This window comes from Sinocyclocheilus grahami, unplaced genomic scaffold (assembly GCF_001515645.1).
Source record: "Sinocyclocheilus grahami isolate Dianchi unplaced genomic scaffold, SAMN03320097.WGS_v1.1 scaffold366.1, whole genome shotgun sequence".
Lineage (NCBI taxonomy): Eukaryota > Metazoa > Chordata > Actinopteri > Cypriniformes > Cyprinidae > Sinocyclocheilus > Sinocyclocheilus grahami.
This window is the reverse complement of record NW_015505545.1, coordinates 641,974-662,324: the sequence shown is the minus strand read 5'-3', so window position 1 is coordinate 662,324 and position 20,351 is coordinate 641,974. Positions and strand designations below refer to the sequence as shown.

Here is a 20,351-nt window from a genome sequence, read left to right as displayed (position 1 = left end):
AGATGTTTTACTATACAAGTCAGCTGACCCACCAGGTAAATCAGCCTGGTTTCTGAGCAGGTTACTTACTTCACTTTTACTTGCGTTCAGAACAAAATGATGAATAACTATTCCTTTAAGGATACAATTCAAATAATGAATCTGATTGAAACTTCAATAACAAAAACAATGTTAAAGTTAAACAACGAAAGCCAATGGCTACCAGCAACTGTTTGGTTAGCAACATTCTTCAAAATATATTCTTTTGTGTTCAACCGAATAAAGAAAATCATACAGGTTTAGAACAACATGAATTTTCATTTTTGGGTGAACTATTTCTTTAATGGTCCTAAAACACACTTAATTTCCTTTAATCAAACTATTTTGGTGCTTTAAGGGGTCAAATATGACCTGAACATGTGTTTGACTTATATTCATATGTTAATTCACCCCAATTAAACACTATGGCAGGTATAAATAAATATGATAGTTCAAACATCCTATACGATACATTAACTGGTTTTGATGTCAAAATGTAAACTCACATGCACACATTGAATAATGTATTATCACTGTAATCTGTACAACATTAAATGCACATGCATTGAGAAACTGAATAATGTGCACACGGTCAGCAATGTGATAATATTAAGAAAAGTTTCATTTTATGCAAACATATGCAGCGACGCAATGCGGCAACTACCAATGGGTACAACTTTTTATTTTATTTTTTTGCGCACCGATTTATTGCTTATTAATATTTATTTATTTATGTTTGTTTGTTTGTTTGTTTGTTTTACATTGCATTACATTACATAATTGTGGCCGTTGGCCTTTGTCTCCGTTTCAGATTTCAGTTTTACTGCGCTTTATTTGTATGACAAAAAACTCTACATTTGTGTCGCCAGGGGAGTTCTCTCTCTCTCTCTCTCTCTCTCTCTCTCTCTCTCTCTCTCTCATTAAACGAGCAACTACCGCGAGCGAGTCAGACGTGCACAGACATACGCAGAAGAGTACGCACGTGACACCTAACTGCATTGTAAGTAGTCCTTATATTGACTTACATGAATTTGTTTTTTGTGTTTTATGTATTTAGGAATTAATAGTTGTGTCAGTAACTATATACGGTCTCAGAAAGAGTGAAACCGAATAAATACGTGTCTGAGTCAGGAAGTAACTGTTCGGCGTTTCCCACTTAAATTGAGAGTGATGGACTCGTCTATTATGGGATATCATATCAATTTATTTGTTTAGTAATAAGTATAGTTACATTGAATTGAATTCTGTATTTTCATACTTAAACGTTGGTCTGTTTTTGTGTATCTGCCTATTAAAAATGAAATAAAATCCTATTCTCCACATCACCTGTGCAGCAATGCCAGTCTGAATGCCCAGTTCTGAGACCTGTGGTTACATTCTTGTATTTGTATACATTTTCTGTATTGCTTTGAAGACTACACAGTGGCCCCAAAGGTTTTTGGACAGTTTTACCACACTTGAAAAGTTTGACAATCAACTTTTTGTGAAATGTTTTGAGTGAAAACTGTGCTTGTTCTTTCATTCTTTCTTTAAAACAATTACAACATGATTTTATGTTTATATCCAATGCCATGACATTCATACATTTTTAAGTGTTGCTGAAGTGTTCAGGCCACATTCATGTACCATTTTTAATTTGCTTCTCTTCTAAATGAGTGGGAGCAGAATGTCTGTGAATGCGCCCAGCAGCAGTGATGCATGTTTAAGCATCGTTCACAGCCTGATGTGCCACCGCCAGGGAGGAGAGAATGAGAGCTTCGCCAAACGTGCCATCGAAAGCCTGGTAAAGAAACTCAAAGAGAAAAGAGACGAGCTCGACTCCCTCATCACTGCTATCACCACAAATGGAGTTCATCCAAGCAAGTGTGTCACCATACAAAGAACACTGGATGGACGTTTACAGGTCAGAGCACTACCGGCCCACATCATCTGTTTTTGACACTTATTAATCATACTTAATAAGACAACGTGTAATCTTGAGTAACAGTTCACAGTATGTAAGACCATGCTAAACAAGCATCTACCCTGTTGAAATCTAGTTAGCTATGTTAATTCAGCTGGTATGGAGTTGGTCTGTCTGGTCAACCAACATATCCATGTGAAACTTAACTGCTAATAGGATTCAACCACAAATGGTCAGTGACTTTTGATGATGCTGGTTGACCAAGGAAGCAAGTTAATCTTACTTAATTTAAGACTTAGACTTAATTTAAGAAGTCTGATGGGGAGACAAGCATCCCAGCCTGGGTACCAACATTAAAAACAAGTCATATACGAGCCAGTGTTGTTATTTTTAACTAAAACTATTTAAAAAAATGTTAATTGAAATAAGGATTAAATAAAAATATGAAATAAAACACTTTTAAAAAATTATACAAAATTAGAAATGTTGTCTTAACAATTAACTGAAATAAATAAGTTAAAGTAACAGAGTGAAGTTAGAGCAGTGGGTTGAAGTACTAAAATTATTAAAACTAAAACTGAAATAAAATGAATTAAAGCTATATAGATATAAAAAAATCTAATAAAAATGACAAAAGCATGTAACAAAATTACTAAAACTAAAATTAAAATGAAAGCTGAAAAAATAAAAATAAAAGCCAATTCAAAATAATAATATGAATGCTATAATAGTATATAGATGATACAGAATTAACACTGAAACTCGCATGCTAAGCAGTGTTGAGGAAAGTTACTTTTAAAATTATGCATTACAATATTGCGTTACTCCATAAAAAAGTAACTAATTACGTTACAACTAATTACGGTACTTAGTTACTTTTTATGGAAAGTAATGCGTTACGTTACTTTTGCGTTACTTTTTAAATCTGGACTGGGCTTGCTTGTTTGTTTTTAAAATAAAAAAGTTATATTTTTGGCAAATATAGAAGCCTTTTCACACCAAAAGTGAAATGAATAAGCCTCAGGCTGAAGGGAAAGTAAATTTACATCTGTACAGTAGAATGCAGAAGAAGAAATTTCAACACACTTCAGCAATAAAAAAAGACACACAAATGTTTGTCTAGAGTAATTTGTGCTTATTAGTACAGTTGAACTGGATCATCGAAGGTCAGAAGCAAAGACATTGGTTAATAGAATGGGATTAAATACATAAAGGATATTTGTGTTGTTTAACATTGAATTATTGCAGGTTTGCGTCATATTCTGAGTTGCATTATTTTTATTCATTTTGAGGAATATTGAATCTGTGTTCTTGTTTTTTTTGTGAGTGAGATGAAGTAATGCATATTCATATTTATTTTCGAACTATAGTAACATGGGGACAGGAGAGCTGTCAATCAATAAATTGGAAAAAAAAGTAACTTGTGTTACTTATTTGAAAAAGTAACGCAGATATTCTCTTGTAAATTAAAAAGTAATGTGTTACTTTACTAGTTACTTTAAAAAAGTAATCTGATTACGTAACTCGCGTTACTTGTAATGCGTTACCCCCAACACTGATGCTAAGCAATGCTGTTTTTTTTCAGCAGGGTAATAGATCGTATACCAGGCTGTAGGTATCATCTTACACATAAATAGGCTGTTATTATGGAAAAGAGCAATCATTTTTCAGTGTTAATTATTTCTCTGATTGTGACTGACATTGTGTAAACAGGGTATGTGGCCAGTTCTCCACTTCAAATGAAATCTGAACATAAACAATATCAAATAAAGCTCCTGCATGTCAGCGTTAATTACATGTCAAAATACAGAAAAAGACACTGCAAATTTTTCCTAGAGGTTCCATGCTTCTTCCATGACAGACATGATTTCACTTGTGTCATCTACATTATAATGAATTTTCAAGAACGTAATTAACTGAAATAGATTCACTTAAAGAGCCAGTCAACCCAAAAAGCATGCATTAACACTTTTACCGACAAATAAACAGTCCCATCATATTGTAATGTTTTTTAATAAAGTGTGACATTTTGTTATGTGATCAGTTTTCACATTTAAGACCAGAAGTCTGGCAGACTTTCACCTCTGCTGCATTTATAACCATCAGAGGAGGAGAATCGAGGTATGAGTGATGTTAACATGGAATCTTTTCTCCCAAAATAGTCATTTCATGATTTGAGAGAGAAGAGAGGCCCGTGGAGAGCGAGACAGAGAGTTTTCCCTTCCCCCAGCTGTAGACGGGGAGAGAGGCGGGTGGAGGGCGAGGAAGGGTTGTTTTGTCTGAAACACAGGAAAGGGGCGGAGCCAAGCTTAAGCCTGTCTGTCTCGCAGTCTGTGTATGTGGGAGAGAGACATCAGTATTTGAAGCATGAGTGCAATGTGTTCAAGTAGGACATTTATGCAACAAGTTGTAAATGCATGTGTGCATCAGTATGGATTTGAGCTGAACTCTCTGTTTCATGTCAAGCACAGCTATTAGGGTTTGTTAGTGGAGAAATGCGATGTTTATGAAAATGAGAGTTCTGAGAGTTTAATATGGTGCTCTGTCTGTGTGTGAGTTTGTAAAACGTAATGGGTTTGGCAGTGGACCAGCTCTGTCTCTGTCTGTGCACCGACTGCCTCCGCTTTGACTTGCTCAGGAAGGTCAGTCTCCTGGGTGGAGAATTGTAAGTCATTCCAATAGCAAATGAGGTCACAGTGTGTTGTCACTCACACATGATTTAGAGAAGATGGTCTGACACCAGAGTCAAATGTTTCTCTGTACTTTTTATCTTCTGTGTTCCTTTCTGATAGAGCATCCCTGACTTCAGACCTGTCCATCCATCCAAAAGTTTGACCATTCTTAACTTTTTGTCTAGTTAATATTTAATATGAATGCATTGTGAAGTAGTAACAAAAGCTCTTTAAATCCTTAGAATCAAAATTTAGATCTATAGCTTGCCTTGTTTAGATACGACAAAAATGACCTAAAATTATCTTATCTGATGTTATCTAAATATATAATACAATATAATTATGGTGTAAACTTATCTCTAAAACATATTTTATTTAAAACTAAATATAACTGGAAGTACAAATATAGACCACCATGCAGAAGTTTGGGGGCAGTAAGATTTTAATACAGTTGCATTAAATGCATTATATTGACCAAAAGTGACAGTAAAGAAAAGAAAAATCTTACATTTTTACATTTTTTAATTTTCTATACATCAAACAATCAGGGAAACAATGTATCAGAGTTTCCACAAAAATATAAAGCAGCACAAATGTTTTCAATATTGGTGATATGTTTCTTGAGCACCAAATCAGCATATTAGACAAATTTCTGAAGCAAGACTGGAGTAATGGCTGCTGACAATTTAGCTTTTCCATCACAGGAATAAATTACAATAGCAAATTATTAAAGTACTGTAGAAAACAGTTATTTTAAATTGTAATAATATTTCTCAGTATTACTGTTTTTATTGAGTATAAAAGACTTGCCCCAAACTTTTAAACGGTAGAGGCATAAAGAACATTTTAGCTAATTCACTTGACATTCTCTGAATAAATCATGACATTAATACTAATTATTATTTTGAGCCCTAATTTTCATATTGGTTTTATACTTAAGGTCTATTAAACAGAGATGAGAGACCATGATTGTCACATTTTCCAGTTGTGTTTTACATCACATTACAGCATCAGTCTACTATTTCGTTTGGCAAAAAGTGTAACTAGCTCATCTATTTCTAAGCCATTAGTTATGTCTTTCTCGTGAGCCAAAGTCATCAAATTCATTTTTCTCTCAGAGAATAGTTCTTTGGAATGGTGTTAGGACTCGGGTCAGGGTGGAGAATGAATATGATACTGAGGATAAGCGATTATCAGTGCATGCACTCCAGAAAATGCTCCGGTCAGTGCAGTAATAATAACACATAATAGATAAAAGGAGATCAAAATGATGAGCAAAAATTTCAACAGAATATAGAGAAGTCAGTAGGTAGAAAATCAGCAGGTCTTTTCTTTGCTGAGTGTTCATACCTCAATTGCATGTAACTTAAACGAAAGAACATGCAAGCCTCAGATATAGTTGACAACCCCATAAAGCTGTGTAATTTTTTTGTTAATTTCTCTAATTAAGAATACATAATAATGTCACAACATAATAATGTTGTGATTACTCTTCAGGTGGCTGGGCGGAAAGGTTTCCCTCATGTCATATACGCGCGTCTGTGGCGATGGCCGGACCTTCACAAGAATGAACTCAAGCATGTCAAGTTCTGTCAGTATGCATTCGATCTGAAGTACGATAACGTGTGTGTGAACCCCTACCACTATGAGCGCGTGGTGTCCCCTGGGATTGGTGCGTATGTTACTAAAAACACGAACTACGTATGAAACTAACTAAACATTTTTCATCACTTTTATCATTTTACAAGGAAATATTTTGATAAATAATAGGCAATGAATATTTGACTCTATATTTTTTTTCTTTCTTCTCAGTTGGATTCAGTTTGCCAAACACAGGTGAGTGGAGCTCTGAGTAAATAGTGGAGGACATTAGCACTTGTATTTCTTCTTCAAATGTGAAAGAATGTCTCAAGCATTCATCCGGGCTAATCGCCGATGGCTCTGATCGCTGCACTGCTGGCAGCCAGCCTTTAATCATACAGAGACTGCCATAAAATGTGTCAGATCAAGACATGCAAGGACTTGCCTTGCAGTGAAAGAGACAAACAGGGACAGGAGTTTGGAGAGGAGCTCAAAGATGTTTTGACACTCATTCTCATCCCTCAGGCAGGCTGATAAAAGAAGAGCACATACATGACTGCATCCAGATGGAGGGTCCGTCGAGTATGACCTTACAGCTAGACCATCATCCTCCAGATCACTACAGCCCACAGCCGCTGAGACTGATGTCCCCAGAGCTGCCCCAGCGGACCACTTCCTCTGTCACTCTCTACCCCAGCCTGCCCCTCTCTCCACCCTGTAAGTACAGCAAAGCATGGAGTAAGGGGTTTTGTTGGTTTTGGCAGTGTAATCATAAAAATGAATGTATTAAATATGTTTCAATGCAGTAGAATGATTTGAATTAAAAACCATCTAATTGCATTATGGGGCATATTTACTAAGCTTTTCTTTATTTAGTCTTTTTTTATTACATTATTTTTTATTTATTATATTGGATTGATTGATTAACTGATAATAAATGGGGTGTGCATAACAACATTTTTCAAAATCTACTAGTTGGTGTTTTACCTTAGCAATGGAAAAACAAACTTTAAGTTGACATGCTGTCTTAAAAAAATAATAATGTTTTTATTATAATGAGATAGTAAAACATTATCAGTCTCGTTCTCTCTCTAACCCTCTCTAAAGCAAGTGCATCCAGGTTGTCAATGCAGGTGGAACGTCCTGAGGGACTGTTGCAGATCGCATCCCCAGCGGGACGGGCCTTGACCTCCAGCTCTCCACCTTCCACCCCAACACACAGTCACGCACCCACACACAGCCAGCCTTCTTCCCAGCAGCCCTCCGTCAGCCAGAGTGAATACAGCACCTCAAAGCACACACAGACACAGGGAACTTACCACAGTGAGTCCTTTTTATAAATCACATAGGGTCATGTATTGAATATTGACCTTGTTGAATTTTATCATCAAAATTTTACAAGTTGTATATGTTTGTAAGGCAGTTCATCTGTATGACATTATCAATGAAAGACCGATCTATGAAATCAGTATGAAGTCATATTAAATGTGTTTATTTTTAAACATCTCAGCAACAACCTGGACAGGGACCAGCACAGCCTCCTATACTCCTGCTGGACCACAGCAGAATGGGCGGAGTCATCAGCAAGCCCCTCCCCCTCACACTAGCCACTTCTGTATGTACATTTACATGTCACATCAACACGTTTTTGTAAAATGTAGATAATAATAATCGTAAAATAATTTAATAAACTCATGTAATAAATTAAATATATAAATATATAAATGCATAAGATTTTTTGAAAGAAAAAACTGTTTTGAAAAAATGTTCACAAAGACTGCATTTGTTTTATAAAAACAAAACAGTAAAACATTAATATAGTGAAATATTTACAATTTATAGTAATCATTTTCTATCTTGATATTTTTAGTCTATTTTAAAATGTAATTTATTAATGTGATGGCAAAGCTGAATTTGATTTCTTAAAGAAAAAAACTCTTTCTGACCCCAAATTTTGAACGGTAGTGTATATAAATAATATATAAATACATATGTATAAAAAATGTTTCATGAAATGTAATAAATTTTGTAATTGTTACATAGATGTTTGTCATCATAATGATTATATGCAATGATGGCTCTCCATGTAATGATATAAATGTCTAGTTCTTTCATGAAACACTAAATGGCGCACTGATGGGTACTTAAAGGGTTAGTTCACCCAAAAATGAAAATTAGGCTGCGTTTTACTCCTAGGTGAATATGACTTTCTTCTTTCAGACGAATCCAATCGGAGTTATATTAAAAAATTGTCTTTGATCTTTCAAGCTGTTTAATGCCACTCAGCGGGTGTTGCATTGCTTCAGTCCAAAAGAACTTAAATAAAAATCGCCCGCCCGTCCATAAAAAAAAGTCTCTCACACGGCTCCGGTGGGGTGAACAAAGGCCTTCTGTAGCGAATCGATGTGTTTTTGTAAGAAAAATATCCATATTCAAAACTTAATAATCACTTGAATCTAGCTTGCGCTCACTGTTGTAAACAGTGCGGGGGGAATGACGTATGAGGTCGGCTAATTGTAAAGAAGAATATCAGAGGATTTTGATATAAGCCAAGAGGAGACTGGTTTTCCTTTGCTAAAGTAAGGAAACTGGTTTTCCTTATGTGGCCAGTTCTCCACTTCAAATGAAATCTGAACATAAACAATATCAAATAAAGCTCCTGCATGTCAGCGTTAATTACATGTCAAAATACAGAAAAAGACACTGCAAATTTTTCCTAGAGGTTCCATGCTTCTTCCATGACAGACATGATTTCACTTGTGTCATCTACATTATAATGAATTTTCAAGAACGTAATTAACTGAAATAGATTCACTTAAAGAGCCAGTCAACCCAAAAAGCATGCATTAACACTTTTACCGACAAATAAACAGTCCCATCATATTGTAATGTTTTTTAATAAAGTGTGACATTTTGTTATGTGATCAGTTTTCACATTTAAGACCAGAAGTCTGGCAGACTTTCACCTCTGCTGCATTTATAACCATCAGAGGAGGAGAATCGAGGTATGAGTGATGTTAACATGGAATCTTTTCTCCCAAAATAGTCATTTCATGATTTGAGAGAGAAGAGAGGCCCGTGGAGAGCGAGACAGAGAGTTTTCCCTTCCCCCAGCTGTAGACGGGGAGAGAGGCGGGTGGAGGGCGAGGAAGGGTTGTTTTGTCTGAAACACAGGAAAGGGGCGGAGCCAAGCTTAAGCCTGTCTGTCTCGCAGTCTGTGTATGTGGGAGAGAGACATCAGTATTTGAAGCATGAGTGCAATGTGTTCAAGTAGGACATTTATGCAACAAGTTGTAAATGCATGTGTGCATCAGTATGGATTTGAGCTGAACTCTCTGTTTCATGTCAAGCACAGCTATTAGGGTTTGTTAGTGGAGAAATGCGATGTTTATGAAAATGAGAGTTCTGAGAGTTTAATATGGTGCTCTGTCTGTGTGTGAGTTTGTAAAACGTAATGGGTTTGGCAGTGGACCAGCTCTGTCTCTGTCTGTGCACCGACTGCCTCCGCTTTGACTTGCTCAGGAAGGTCAGTCTCCTGGGTGGAGAATTGTAAGTCATTCCAATAGCAAATGAGGTCACAGTGTGTTGTCACTCACACATGATTTAGAGAAGATGGTCTGACACCAGAGTCAAATGTTTCTCTGTACTTTTTATCTTCTGTGTTCCTTTCTGATAGAGCATCCCTGACTTCAGACCTGTCCATCCATCCAAAAGTTTGACCATTCTTAACTTTTTGTCTAGTTAATATTTAATATGAATGCATTGTGAAGTAGTAACAAAAGCTCTTTAAATCCTTAGAATCAAAATTTAGATCTATAGCTTGCCTTGTTTAGATACGACAAAAATGACCTAAAATTATCTTATCTGATGTTATCTAAATATATAATACAATATAATTATGGTGTAAACTTATCTCTAAAACATATTTTATTTAAAACTAAATATAACTGGAAGTACAAATATAGACCACCATGCAGAAGTTTGGGGGCAGTAAGATTTTAATACAGTTGCATTAAATGCATTATATTGACCAAAAGTGACAGTAAAGAAAAGAAAAATCTTACATTTTTACATTTTTTAATTTTCTATACATCAAACAATCAGGGAAACAATGTATCAGAGTTTCCACAAAAATATAAAGCAGCACAAATGTTTTCAATATTGGTGATATGTTTCTTGAGCACCAAATCAGCATATTAGACAAATTTCTGAAGCAAGACTGGAGTAATGGCTGCTGACAATTTAGCTTTTCCATCACAGGAATAAATTACAATAGCAAATTATTAAAGTACTGTAGAAAACAGTTATTTTAAATTGTAATAATATTTCTCAGTATTACTGTTTTTATTGAGTATAAAAGACTTGCCCCAAACTTTTAAACGGTAGAGGCATAAAGAACATTTTAGCTAATTCACTTGACATTCTCTGAATAAATCATGACATTAATACTAATTATTATTTTGAGCCCTAATTTTCATATTGGTTTTATACTTAAGGTCTATTAAACAGAGATGAGAGACCATGATTGTCACATTTTCCAGTTGTGTTTTACATCACATTACAGCATCAGTCTACTATTTCGTTTGGCAAAAAGTGTAACTAGCTCATCTATTTCTAAGCCATTAGTTATGTCTTTCTCGTGAGCCAAAGTCATCAAATTCATTTTTCTCTCAGAGAATAGTTCTTTGGAATGGTGTTAGGACTCGGGTCAGGGTGGAGAATGAATATGATACTGAGGATAAGCGATTATCAGTGCATGCACTCCAGAAAATGCTCCGGTCAGTGCAGTAATAATAACACATAATAGATAAAAGGAGATCAAAATGATGAGCAAAAATTTCAACAGAATATAGAGAAGTCAGTAGGTAGAAAATCAGCAGGTCTTTTCTTTGCTGAGTGTTCATACCTCAATTGCATGTAACTTAAACGAAAGAACATGCAAGCCTCAGATATAGTTGACAACCCCATAAAGCTGTGTAATTTTTTTGTTAATTTCTCTAATTAAGAATACATAATAATGTCACAACATAATAATGTTGTGATTACTCTTCAGGTGGCTGGGCGGAAAGGTTTCCCTCATGTCATATACGCGCGTCTGTGGCGATGGCCGGACCTTCACAAGAATGAACTCAAGCATGTCAAGTTCTGTCAGTATGCATTCGATCTGAAGTACGATAACGTGTGTGTGAACCCCTACCACTATGAGCGCGTGGTGTCCCCTGGGATTGGTGCGTATGTTACTAAAAACACGAACTACGTATGAAACTAACTAAACATTTTTCATCACTTTTATCATTTTACAAGGAAATATTTTGATAAATAATAGGCAATGAATATTTGACTCTATATTTTTTTTCTTTCTTCTCAGTTGGATTCAGTTTGCCAAACACAGGTGAGTGGAGCTCTGAGTAAATAGTGGAGGACATTAGCACTTGTATTTCTTCTTCAAATGTGAAAGAATGTCTCAAGCATTCATCCGGGCTAATCGCCGATGGCTCTGATCGCTGCACTGCTGGCAGCCAGCCTTTAATCATACAGAGACTGCCATAAAATGTGTCAGATCAAGACATGCAAGGACTTGCCTTGCAGTGAAAGAGACAAACAGGGACAGGAGTTTGGAGAGGAGCTCAAAGATGTTTTGACACTCGTTCTCATCCCTCAGGCAGGCTGATAAAAGAAGAGCACATACATGACTGCATCCAGATGGAGGGTCCGTCGAGTATGACCTTACAGCTAGACCATCATCCTCCAGATCACTACAGCCCACAGCCGCTGAGACTGATGTCCCCAGAGCTGCCCCAGCGGACCACTTCCTCTGTCACTCTCTACCCCAGCCTGCCCCTCTCTCCACCCTGTAAGTACAGCAAAGCATGGAGTAAGGGGTTTTGTTGGTTTTGGCAGTGTAATCATAAAAATGAATGTATTAAATATGTTTCAATGCAGTAGAATGATTTGAATTAAAAACCATCTAATTGCATTATGGGGCATATTTACTAAGCTTTTCTTTATTTAGTCTTTTTTTATTACATTATTTTTTATTTATTATATTGGATTGATTGATTAACTGATAATAAATGGGGTGTGCATAACAACATTTTTCAAAATCTACTAGTTGGTGTTTTACCTTAGCAATGGAAAAACAAACTTTAAGTTGACATGCTGTCTTAAAAAAATAATAATGTTTTTATTATAATGAGATAGTAAAACATTATCAGTCTCGTTCTCTCTCTAACCCTCTCTAAAGCAAGTGCATCCAGGTTGTCAATGCAGGTGGAACGTCCTGAGGGACTGTTGCAGATCGCATCCCCAGCGGGACGGGCCTTGACCTCCAGCTCTCCACCTTCCACCCCAACACACAGTCACGCACCCACACACAGCCAGCCTTCTTCCCAGCAGCCCTCCGTCAGCCAGAGTGAATACAGCACCTCAAAGCACACACAGACACAGGGAACTTACCACAGTGAGTCCTTTTTATAAATCACATAGGGTCATGTATTGAATATTGACCTTGTTGAATTTTATCATCAAAATTTTACAAGTTGTATATGTTTGTAAGGCAGTTCATCTGTATGACATTATCAATGAAAGACCGATCTATGAAATCAGTATGAAGTCATATTAAATGTGTTTATTTTTAAACATCTCAGCAACAACCTGGACAGGGACCAGCACAGCCTCCTATACTCCTGCTGGACCACAGCAGAATGGGCGGAGTCATCAGCAAGCCCCTCCCCCTCACACTAGCCACTTCTGTATGTACATTTACATGTCACATCAACACGTTTTTGTAAAATGTAGATAATAATAATCGTAAAATAATTTAATAAACTCATGTAATAAATTAAATATATAAATATATAAATGCATAAGATTTTTTGAAAGAAAAAACTGTTTTGAAAAAATGTTCACAAAGACTGCATTTGTTTTATAAAAACAAAACAGTAAAACATTAATATAGTGAAATATTTACAATTTATAGTAATCATTTTCTATCTTGATATTTTTAGTCTATTTTAAAATGTAATTTATTAATGTGATGGCAAAGCTGAATTTGATTTCTTAAAGAAAAAAACTCTTTCTGACCCCAAATTTTGAACGGTAGTGTATATAAATAATATATAAATACATATGTATAAAAAATGTTTCATGAAATGTAATAAATTTTGTAATTGTTACATAGATGTTTGTCATCATAATGATTATATGCAATGATGGCTCTCCATGTAATGATATAAATGTCTAGTTCTTTCATGAAACACTAAATGGCGCACTGATGGGTACTTAAAGGGTTAGTTCACCCAAAAATGAAAATTAGGCTGCGTTTTACTCCTAGGTGAATATGACTTTCTTCTTTCAGACGAATCCAATCGGAGTTATATTAAAAAATTGTCTTTGATCTTTCAAGCTGTTTAATGCCACTCAGCGGGTGTTGCATTGCTTCAGTCCAAAAGAACTTAAATAAAAATCGCCCGCCCGTCCATAAAAAAAAGTCTCTCACACGGCTCCGGTGGGGTGAACAAAGGCCTTCTGTAGCGAATCGATGTGTTTTTGTAAGAAAAATATCCATATTCAAAACTTAATAATCACTTGAATCTAGCTTGCGCTCACTGTTGTAAACAGTGCGGGGGGAATGACGTATGAGGTCGGCTAATTGTAAAGAAGAATATCAGAGGATTTTGATATAAGCCAAGAGGAGACTGGTTTTCCTTTGCTAAAGTAAGGAAACTGGTTTTCCTTTGCTAAAGTAAGGAAACTTTGCTTCCTTTGATCCTGTGTAAAAACGTTGGTTTTCACGAGACTCACCGGCGCATGCGCAACGCTGACCTCATATGTCATGCTCCCGGAACTGCTTCTGTGTACAACTGTTGGCGCAAGCTACATTAAAGTGATTATTACATTTTAAATATGGATATTTTTCTTACAAAAACACATGGATTCGCTACAGAAGGCCTTTGTTCACCCCCCCAAAGCCGTGTGAGACTTTTTTTTATGGATAGGCTATTTTTATTTAAAGGGGTCATATGATGTTGTTAAAAAGAACATTATTTAGTGTATTTGGTGTAATGAAATGTTTATGCGGTTTAAGGTTAAAAAAACACATTATTTTCCACATACTGTACATTATTGTTTCTCCTCTATGCCCCGCCTTTCTGAAACACGTTGATTTTTACAAAGCTCATCGGTCTGAAAAGCGAGGTGTGCTGTGATTGGCCAGCTATCCAGTGCGTTGTGATTGGCCGAACACCTCAAGCGTGTGACGGAAATGTTACGCCCCTTACCATACTGTGATGCCGTGTTCTGGCCGGAGCGACGAGACAAAAACATTAAAAGCCATTATAAACGAGGCATTTGTTGCATCCAGTGGGGACATAATTACGGATTATAATGATTTATACTGTCTTTTTACGCGTTGCATCGCGCTGTGTAAACATAAAACCATGTCTGCATTTGTGATCGGAGAAATGACATACAAGTGTTACAACTTAACCACTGATTTCTAGTCGTGTCCTCTTTTGGAAGACCAAACAAAAGTAGTTTCACTTTCACAACGAAACACAGCGCCTTCACGACATGGCGGCAGCAACAATACTACAGCGAGAATAAAAGTTACGCCTGCTTTCTTTGCGTGAACATTTGGGTGGCGTTATGCAAATCTTCCCACACAGTGACGTAGACATGTGGGGGCGTGTTTAAACAAGCCGTTTTAGGAGGGCGTGGACGAGTCTTAACTTCTATATAGAATATCTCTTTGGGTTTGAGACTTTAATCTTTGCAACTTTAGGGATCTTATCTATTCACGAACAGCTTGTAACACTCCAAAGAGAAAGGAAAACTTTAAATCGCATCATATGACCCCTTTAAGTTCTTTTGGACTGAAGCAATGCAACACCCGCTGAGTGGCAGCTTGAAAGATCAAAGACAATTTTTAATATAACTCCGACTGGATTCGTTTGAAAGAAGAAAGTCATATACACCTAGGATGCCTCGGGGGTGAGTAAAACGCAGCCTAATTTTCATTTTTGGGTGGACTAACCCTTTAGCGTAACTAATGATATTTACAGCATTAAACGACTTGGCACAAGCTGATTGGTTCATGTTGCACACGCAGCCAATGAGTTTGCAGCTTTACATTTAAATGGCTGGTTAGCATCCACTTTCCTTTGAATTCCTTTGAAACCCTCCATCTTCCCCAGCACAACCTGTATAGATCTGCTACAGGTTATTTTATATGCCATTTGTGCAGCAGCAGTATGTCTTAAATACTCACAGCACCGTTTCGCCATATGCATTGGCAGTAGCAAGTTCCTGTACTTGCAGCAATAATCTACAACAACAGCAATAACCAAAAGCAGCAGCAGCTGTCACGGAATGCCAGGAGAAAACAAAGTTAGATCCAAGTGCAGTATGTTTATTAAAGTAACAAATAATCCAAAAACAGAACAAAAACTAGGCAAAAGGTAAATTCAAAACACAGGGAACAGAAAACACGACGGAACCTCAAACAATACTGCAGCAAAGACATACAGTGTGAGCATGGTATAAATAGTGATGAAATGATGAGTAAATTGCCCGCAGGTGATCATGATCAGAACAGAAACGACAAAGCAAAGGACTATGGGAATTAGAGTTCAAAACATGTAACAGTGAACGGGAAACGCGCCCTCAAGTGGCCAGTCCAGGGCACCACAACCAGACACTGTGATAGCAGCAATCTAGCAGCAGCGTAGCACATCTATTCCGCCAAGACCACTTTCATCTTTATCATCATTGTATCATTTTGTTTTTAATTGTGTTAATGTTATTTTTATACTGTTATCAGGGTCTCAGCATCACACACCAGCCTCATACCCTCAACCAGTTTCTAACCATCCAGGTACAACACACACACGCACATACCTGCATTTGTGGTTTACGGGGACTCCCCATAGGCGTAATGGTTTTTATACTGTACAAACTGTATTTTCTATCGCCCTACACCAACCCTACACCTAAACCTACCCCTTACAGAAAACTACTGGCAATTTTTGAATTTCATAAAACACCGTTTTGTATGTTTGTTAAGCCTTTTGTTTTACGGGGACACAGGAAGTGTCCTCATAAACCATGTTTACGTTGTAGTACCCATGTCATTATACACATTTGTGTCCTCATAAACCATATATACCAGTACATACACATTTACATAAACCACACTCTGTATTAAATTAGTGTGTCATTTGTTTGTGCACTGCAGGCCCAGAGTTCTGGTGCTCAATCTCTTACTTCGAGATGGATGTGCAGGTCGGGGAGATGTTTAAAGTTCTAGCCAACTGTCCTGTGGTGACAGTGGATGGATATGTGGACCCTTCAGGCGGGGACCGCTTTTGTTTGGGTCAGCTTAGCAATGTTCATCGAACTGATGCCAGCGAGAGGGCACGGTCAGTGTGCATTCAACATAATACTTATACACATTCATTCATCGCTGGAGATTCAAGCTTTTGAACACCTGACATCTGCCCAACAGGCTTCACATTGGTAAAGGTGTTCAGCTGGAGTGCCGTGGGGAGGGGGACGTGTGGATGCGTTGCCTTAGTGACCATGCTGTATTCGTGCAAAGTTACTACCTGGACAGAGAGGCAGGGAGAGCGCCAGGGGATGCCGTTCACAAGATCTACCCAGGAGCCCTCATTAAGGTACACCTTTAATGGCATCACTCTTTAGCACTGCTTTCTTCATCAGACGTCAAAACCAGGGGAACAACTTTGGGCCAGACAAATCTTTTTGAAATTGTTCCAGAAAGCAAGCATAATCAGTAAAGTTAAGCATAAAGTTGTAAACAAGGACTGAAATATCTGGATCAGTAAGTGTTTGTGAACTAAGAGCAGTTTGTTCCCCTTAGGTGTTTGATCTTCGTCAGTGTCACAGGCAGATGCAGCAGCAAGCGGCGACTGCGCAGGCAGCTGCGGCTGCACAGGCTGCAGCAGTGGCTGGGAACATCCCGGGGCCTGGCAGTGTTGGAGGAATCGCTCCAGCCATCAGTGAGTTGCTGGACCCAAAAACACTGATTTTCCAGTTAAATGTGATCACTATTTGAACAATATTGTTAACTTTTCCTAAAACCCCAAGACTGTTTTGTTTACTCTGTGGTGCCAGTCTTTCCTGAACTACTTTTCATCTGCAGTGCACTGAATATAAATCCCCACAGCAAAACAAGTAATTTACCCAATTTTGTAGTCTGAATTGAAGGTGATGTGATGAAAAACATGTGTACAGCATAATAATGCCAATGCAGTTCATTTAGAGAATCAAAAATATACAGCATGACCAGTGTATTTTGATTCATGAACAAATTACTCTTATGAATTGGTTCTTTTCAGTGAATAAAAAACATACAGCGCGACCAGAGTAGTTGGATTCATGAACAAATTATACTTATGAACTAGTTCTATTTAGTGAATCAAAAACGTACAATGCCAGTGTAGTTTGATTCATGAACAAATTACTTTTTAGAAGTAGTCCTTTTAACAAATGATTTAAAAGACTCATACTCCTCTATTAATTAAATAGCAATTAAACTGCATAGTTTGGATTCTGTTGATAATTATCTAAATTAATATTTTTGTATTTCGTATATTTTGTATTTTGTATTTGTACCAAACTGTAAGGTTACAATGTATTACTGAGAAATAATTTTTATGTCAGCAAAATTAGCACTATAATGGAAATATTCCCAAATGAATCTGAATCGAATCATGAGCTAGTGAATCAGAATCCAGCCCTAATCTTAAAATAGTGCCTTTTAAAATTGTAATTGCGTCCTGTAATACACAACACTCTCTTCTTCATACATTTTCACAGGTCTGTCGGCGGCAGCCGGAATAGGTGTTGATGACCTGAGACGTTTGTGTATCCTGCGGCTGAGTTTTGTAAAAGGCTGGGGACCCGACTACCCTCGACAGACCATCAAACAGACACCGTGCTGGGTGGAAGTTCATCTACACCGTGCCCTGCAGCTGTTGGACGAGGTCCTGCACACCATGCCCCTCGCTGACCCCGGACCTGCCAACTGACCCACAGACTGCAAAATAGACAAGCCCTGTCACAAAACAGGGAGGACGACAGACAGAGAGAAAGAGAGACACACACCTGCACAGGCAAACAGTGACTCATAGTACCACATACACACATAAGCCTTCACACACACTGTCTTTCCACAGCCTTGGCCAGCAAAGTGCCTCTGAAGTGACCAGTGTTTAGTCCACTCTTGGGTGCTGTTGACCTGGTTGTCATGGTAACACAGACCAAAGGCACTGCTGATGAGTTCACACTAATGGAGGTCCAGAAGAGGTGAAAGTAAGTTGGTTAAGAGGGAGAGAAAGATTCATATGATAACACGATTAATATGCTTAATGCTCAGAGACCCAGGAATGGATATTAATTATATTTTTAACCCTTTAACATGTCTGTAGAAAGCCAGTAGTTATAAAGACTATTTTGTTAAGGCAAAATTTACATAAAGGTATAATTTAAAACAAAATGTTGCAAAAAAGGAACACTGGGCATTTAGAGTTGTAAAATTTCACTATTTTTCAAATCACTAAATGAAAGTTTTGAATTGACAACACAATTTAGCACACAAATGTTTTTGAAAAACAATATATATCAACCAGTCAACCAGTAAGGTTAAGAAGTAATAAATATTCATATTAAAGTGTATGCAAAGTGCAGTTATGTGTGTGTGTGTGTGTGTGTGTGTGTGTTATTTAATTGCTTTATACAAACATTGTAGTTCTGCTGGGTCTCTGAGGGTTAAAGCTCTGACTCAATCTGATGTATCATAGTTCTTAAAGGGTCCGCTGATTTGAATGCTGAGTGCAGGCAGGATGTCCAGGAATAAATGCATTTATAAACGGCAGGACAGAAAATGTGCTGTATTCTACAGGCAGTATATTTTATCTAAAAAATATTGAAATGAGACCAAAGACTTAATGAAATGAGATAAAAGAATCTGCAGTTTTATGATATTCGACTTATGAATACCATAATAGTTTATAATTCATTGATACAGAGATACAAGTTTTGTTAACAGTGGGATTTTTGTCTGCTAGGCTATACATGAGAGAGCTATTAAACAGTGCTGAACTATGTGCCAAACCAGTCTGACACTTCATACATGCAGAAAAGCCTTTATAAACCATGACACTGATACAGGAGTATGGACACCTAGTGGTTCTTTCAAGTATTGCATTCACTCATATACAGCTTTGCATTTTGTGTTACCTGACTGACGTTTAAGCTTTATTACAAACTGTATTTAATTCAAGGATTCTGTGAGAGGATATTCTGAATATATTCATGACAAAAGGGAGTTAGGCAGGACACCTCCAAGAGATGGGTTTCCTAAATTATTTTTGCCAAATTCCTTTTGCTATTGTAGGATGTGTGTTCCAGGACCCTTATCCAGCGCTGCTTCAGCCGTGACTATATACAGAATACAGCATGCACTCGAGTGCCTTATTGCTTCCATAAAACCATCACTACAAAATAAAAATACTAATATCCTAAATTCATAATGCAGCATTCATCCGCTAGAAGATATATGACATTTGGCATAACATACTAACAACAATCACAGATAGCAACTTTCTTGGTACTTATATCACCCTTTTGGCCTCATGTGAGAGCAAAGGGTCCATAGGTTGGGAATTACCTAACTTTTTTGTCAGCCGAACCCCTTTGACCTTACATATTTACTTGAAGTATACCCTCTGAGATTTTAAGTTAATATTTCAATTATTTAAGAACACGTTTGCATGTTCACAGTTTTCTGTTAACAGTTAATTGTCACATGGCATGCAAATAAACAAATAAAATATGTAACCATTTTCAGTGAGTTATTTGGATTATTTTGATTTTAAAATTATTTTAATTTTACAATTTTAGGATTTTATTCATTATTACCTCTTCGTGAAGCCCCTGCAGTTTTCTCATTCGTATCATTCTGCAACTGTATCATGAATAGGGCTATTCCATTTTTGGACATCCTTTTTATTTAACATAATGCTTTTTGCATAGGGAAGTATTCATATCCAAATAGGCTATGTGTTTTCTCATTTCTAATTGCATGTAATCTTTTAAAAAATACAATGTAATTATATTAAATGCAAAGTAGATGTAGCTGTTACAACAACAAAAAA

The 20,351-nt window shown here is 36.9% G+C and overlaps 1 protein-coding gene across 2 annotated transcripts; it reads left to right on the top strand.

Moving 5' to 3' along the window:
* Positions 1-940: 940 nt before the first annotated feature.
* Positions 941-19,921, top strand: smad10b (SMAD family member 10b). Of its 2 annotated transcripts, XM_016230238.1 has the most exons (12): positions 941-1,018; positions 1,675-1,921; positions 6,091-6,265; positions 6,406-6,429; positions 6,700-6,891; positions 7,282-7,497; positions 7,685-7,789; positions 15,995-16,048; positions 16,409-16,592; positions 16,679-16,847; positions 17,054-17,192; positions 18,013-19,921. In XM_016230238.1, exons 2-12 carry the CDS (start codon positions 1,685-1,687, stop codon positions 18,222-18,224), a joined length of 1,707 nt encoding a protein of 568 aa, XP_016085724.1. In that variant the 5' UTR covers positions 941-1,018; positions 1,675-1,684; the 3' UTR covers positions 18,225-19,921. The 2 variants fall into 2 exon arrangements, with proteins under 2 accessions (XP_016085724.1, XP_016085723.1); XM_016230237.1 differs by lacking the exons at positions 941-1,018; positions 1,675-1,921; positions 6,091-6,265; ... (2 more) ...; positions 7,282-7,497; positions 7,685-7,789 and adding exons at positions 11,180-11,402; positions 11,543-11,566; positions 11,837-12,028; positions 12,419-12,634; positions 12,822-12,926.
* Positions 19,922-20,351: the final 430 nt, after the last annotated feature.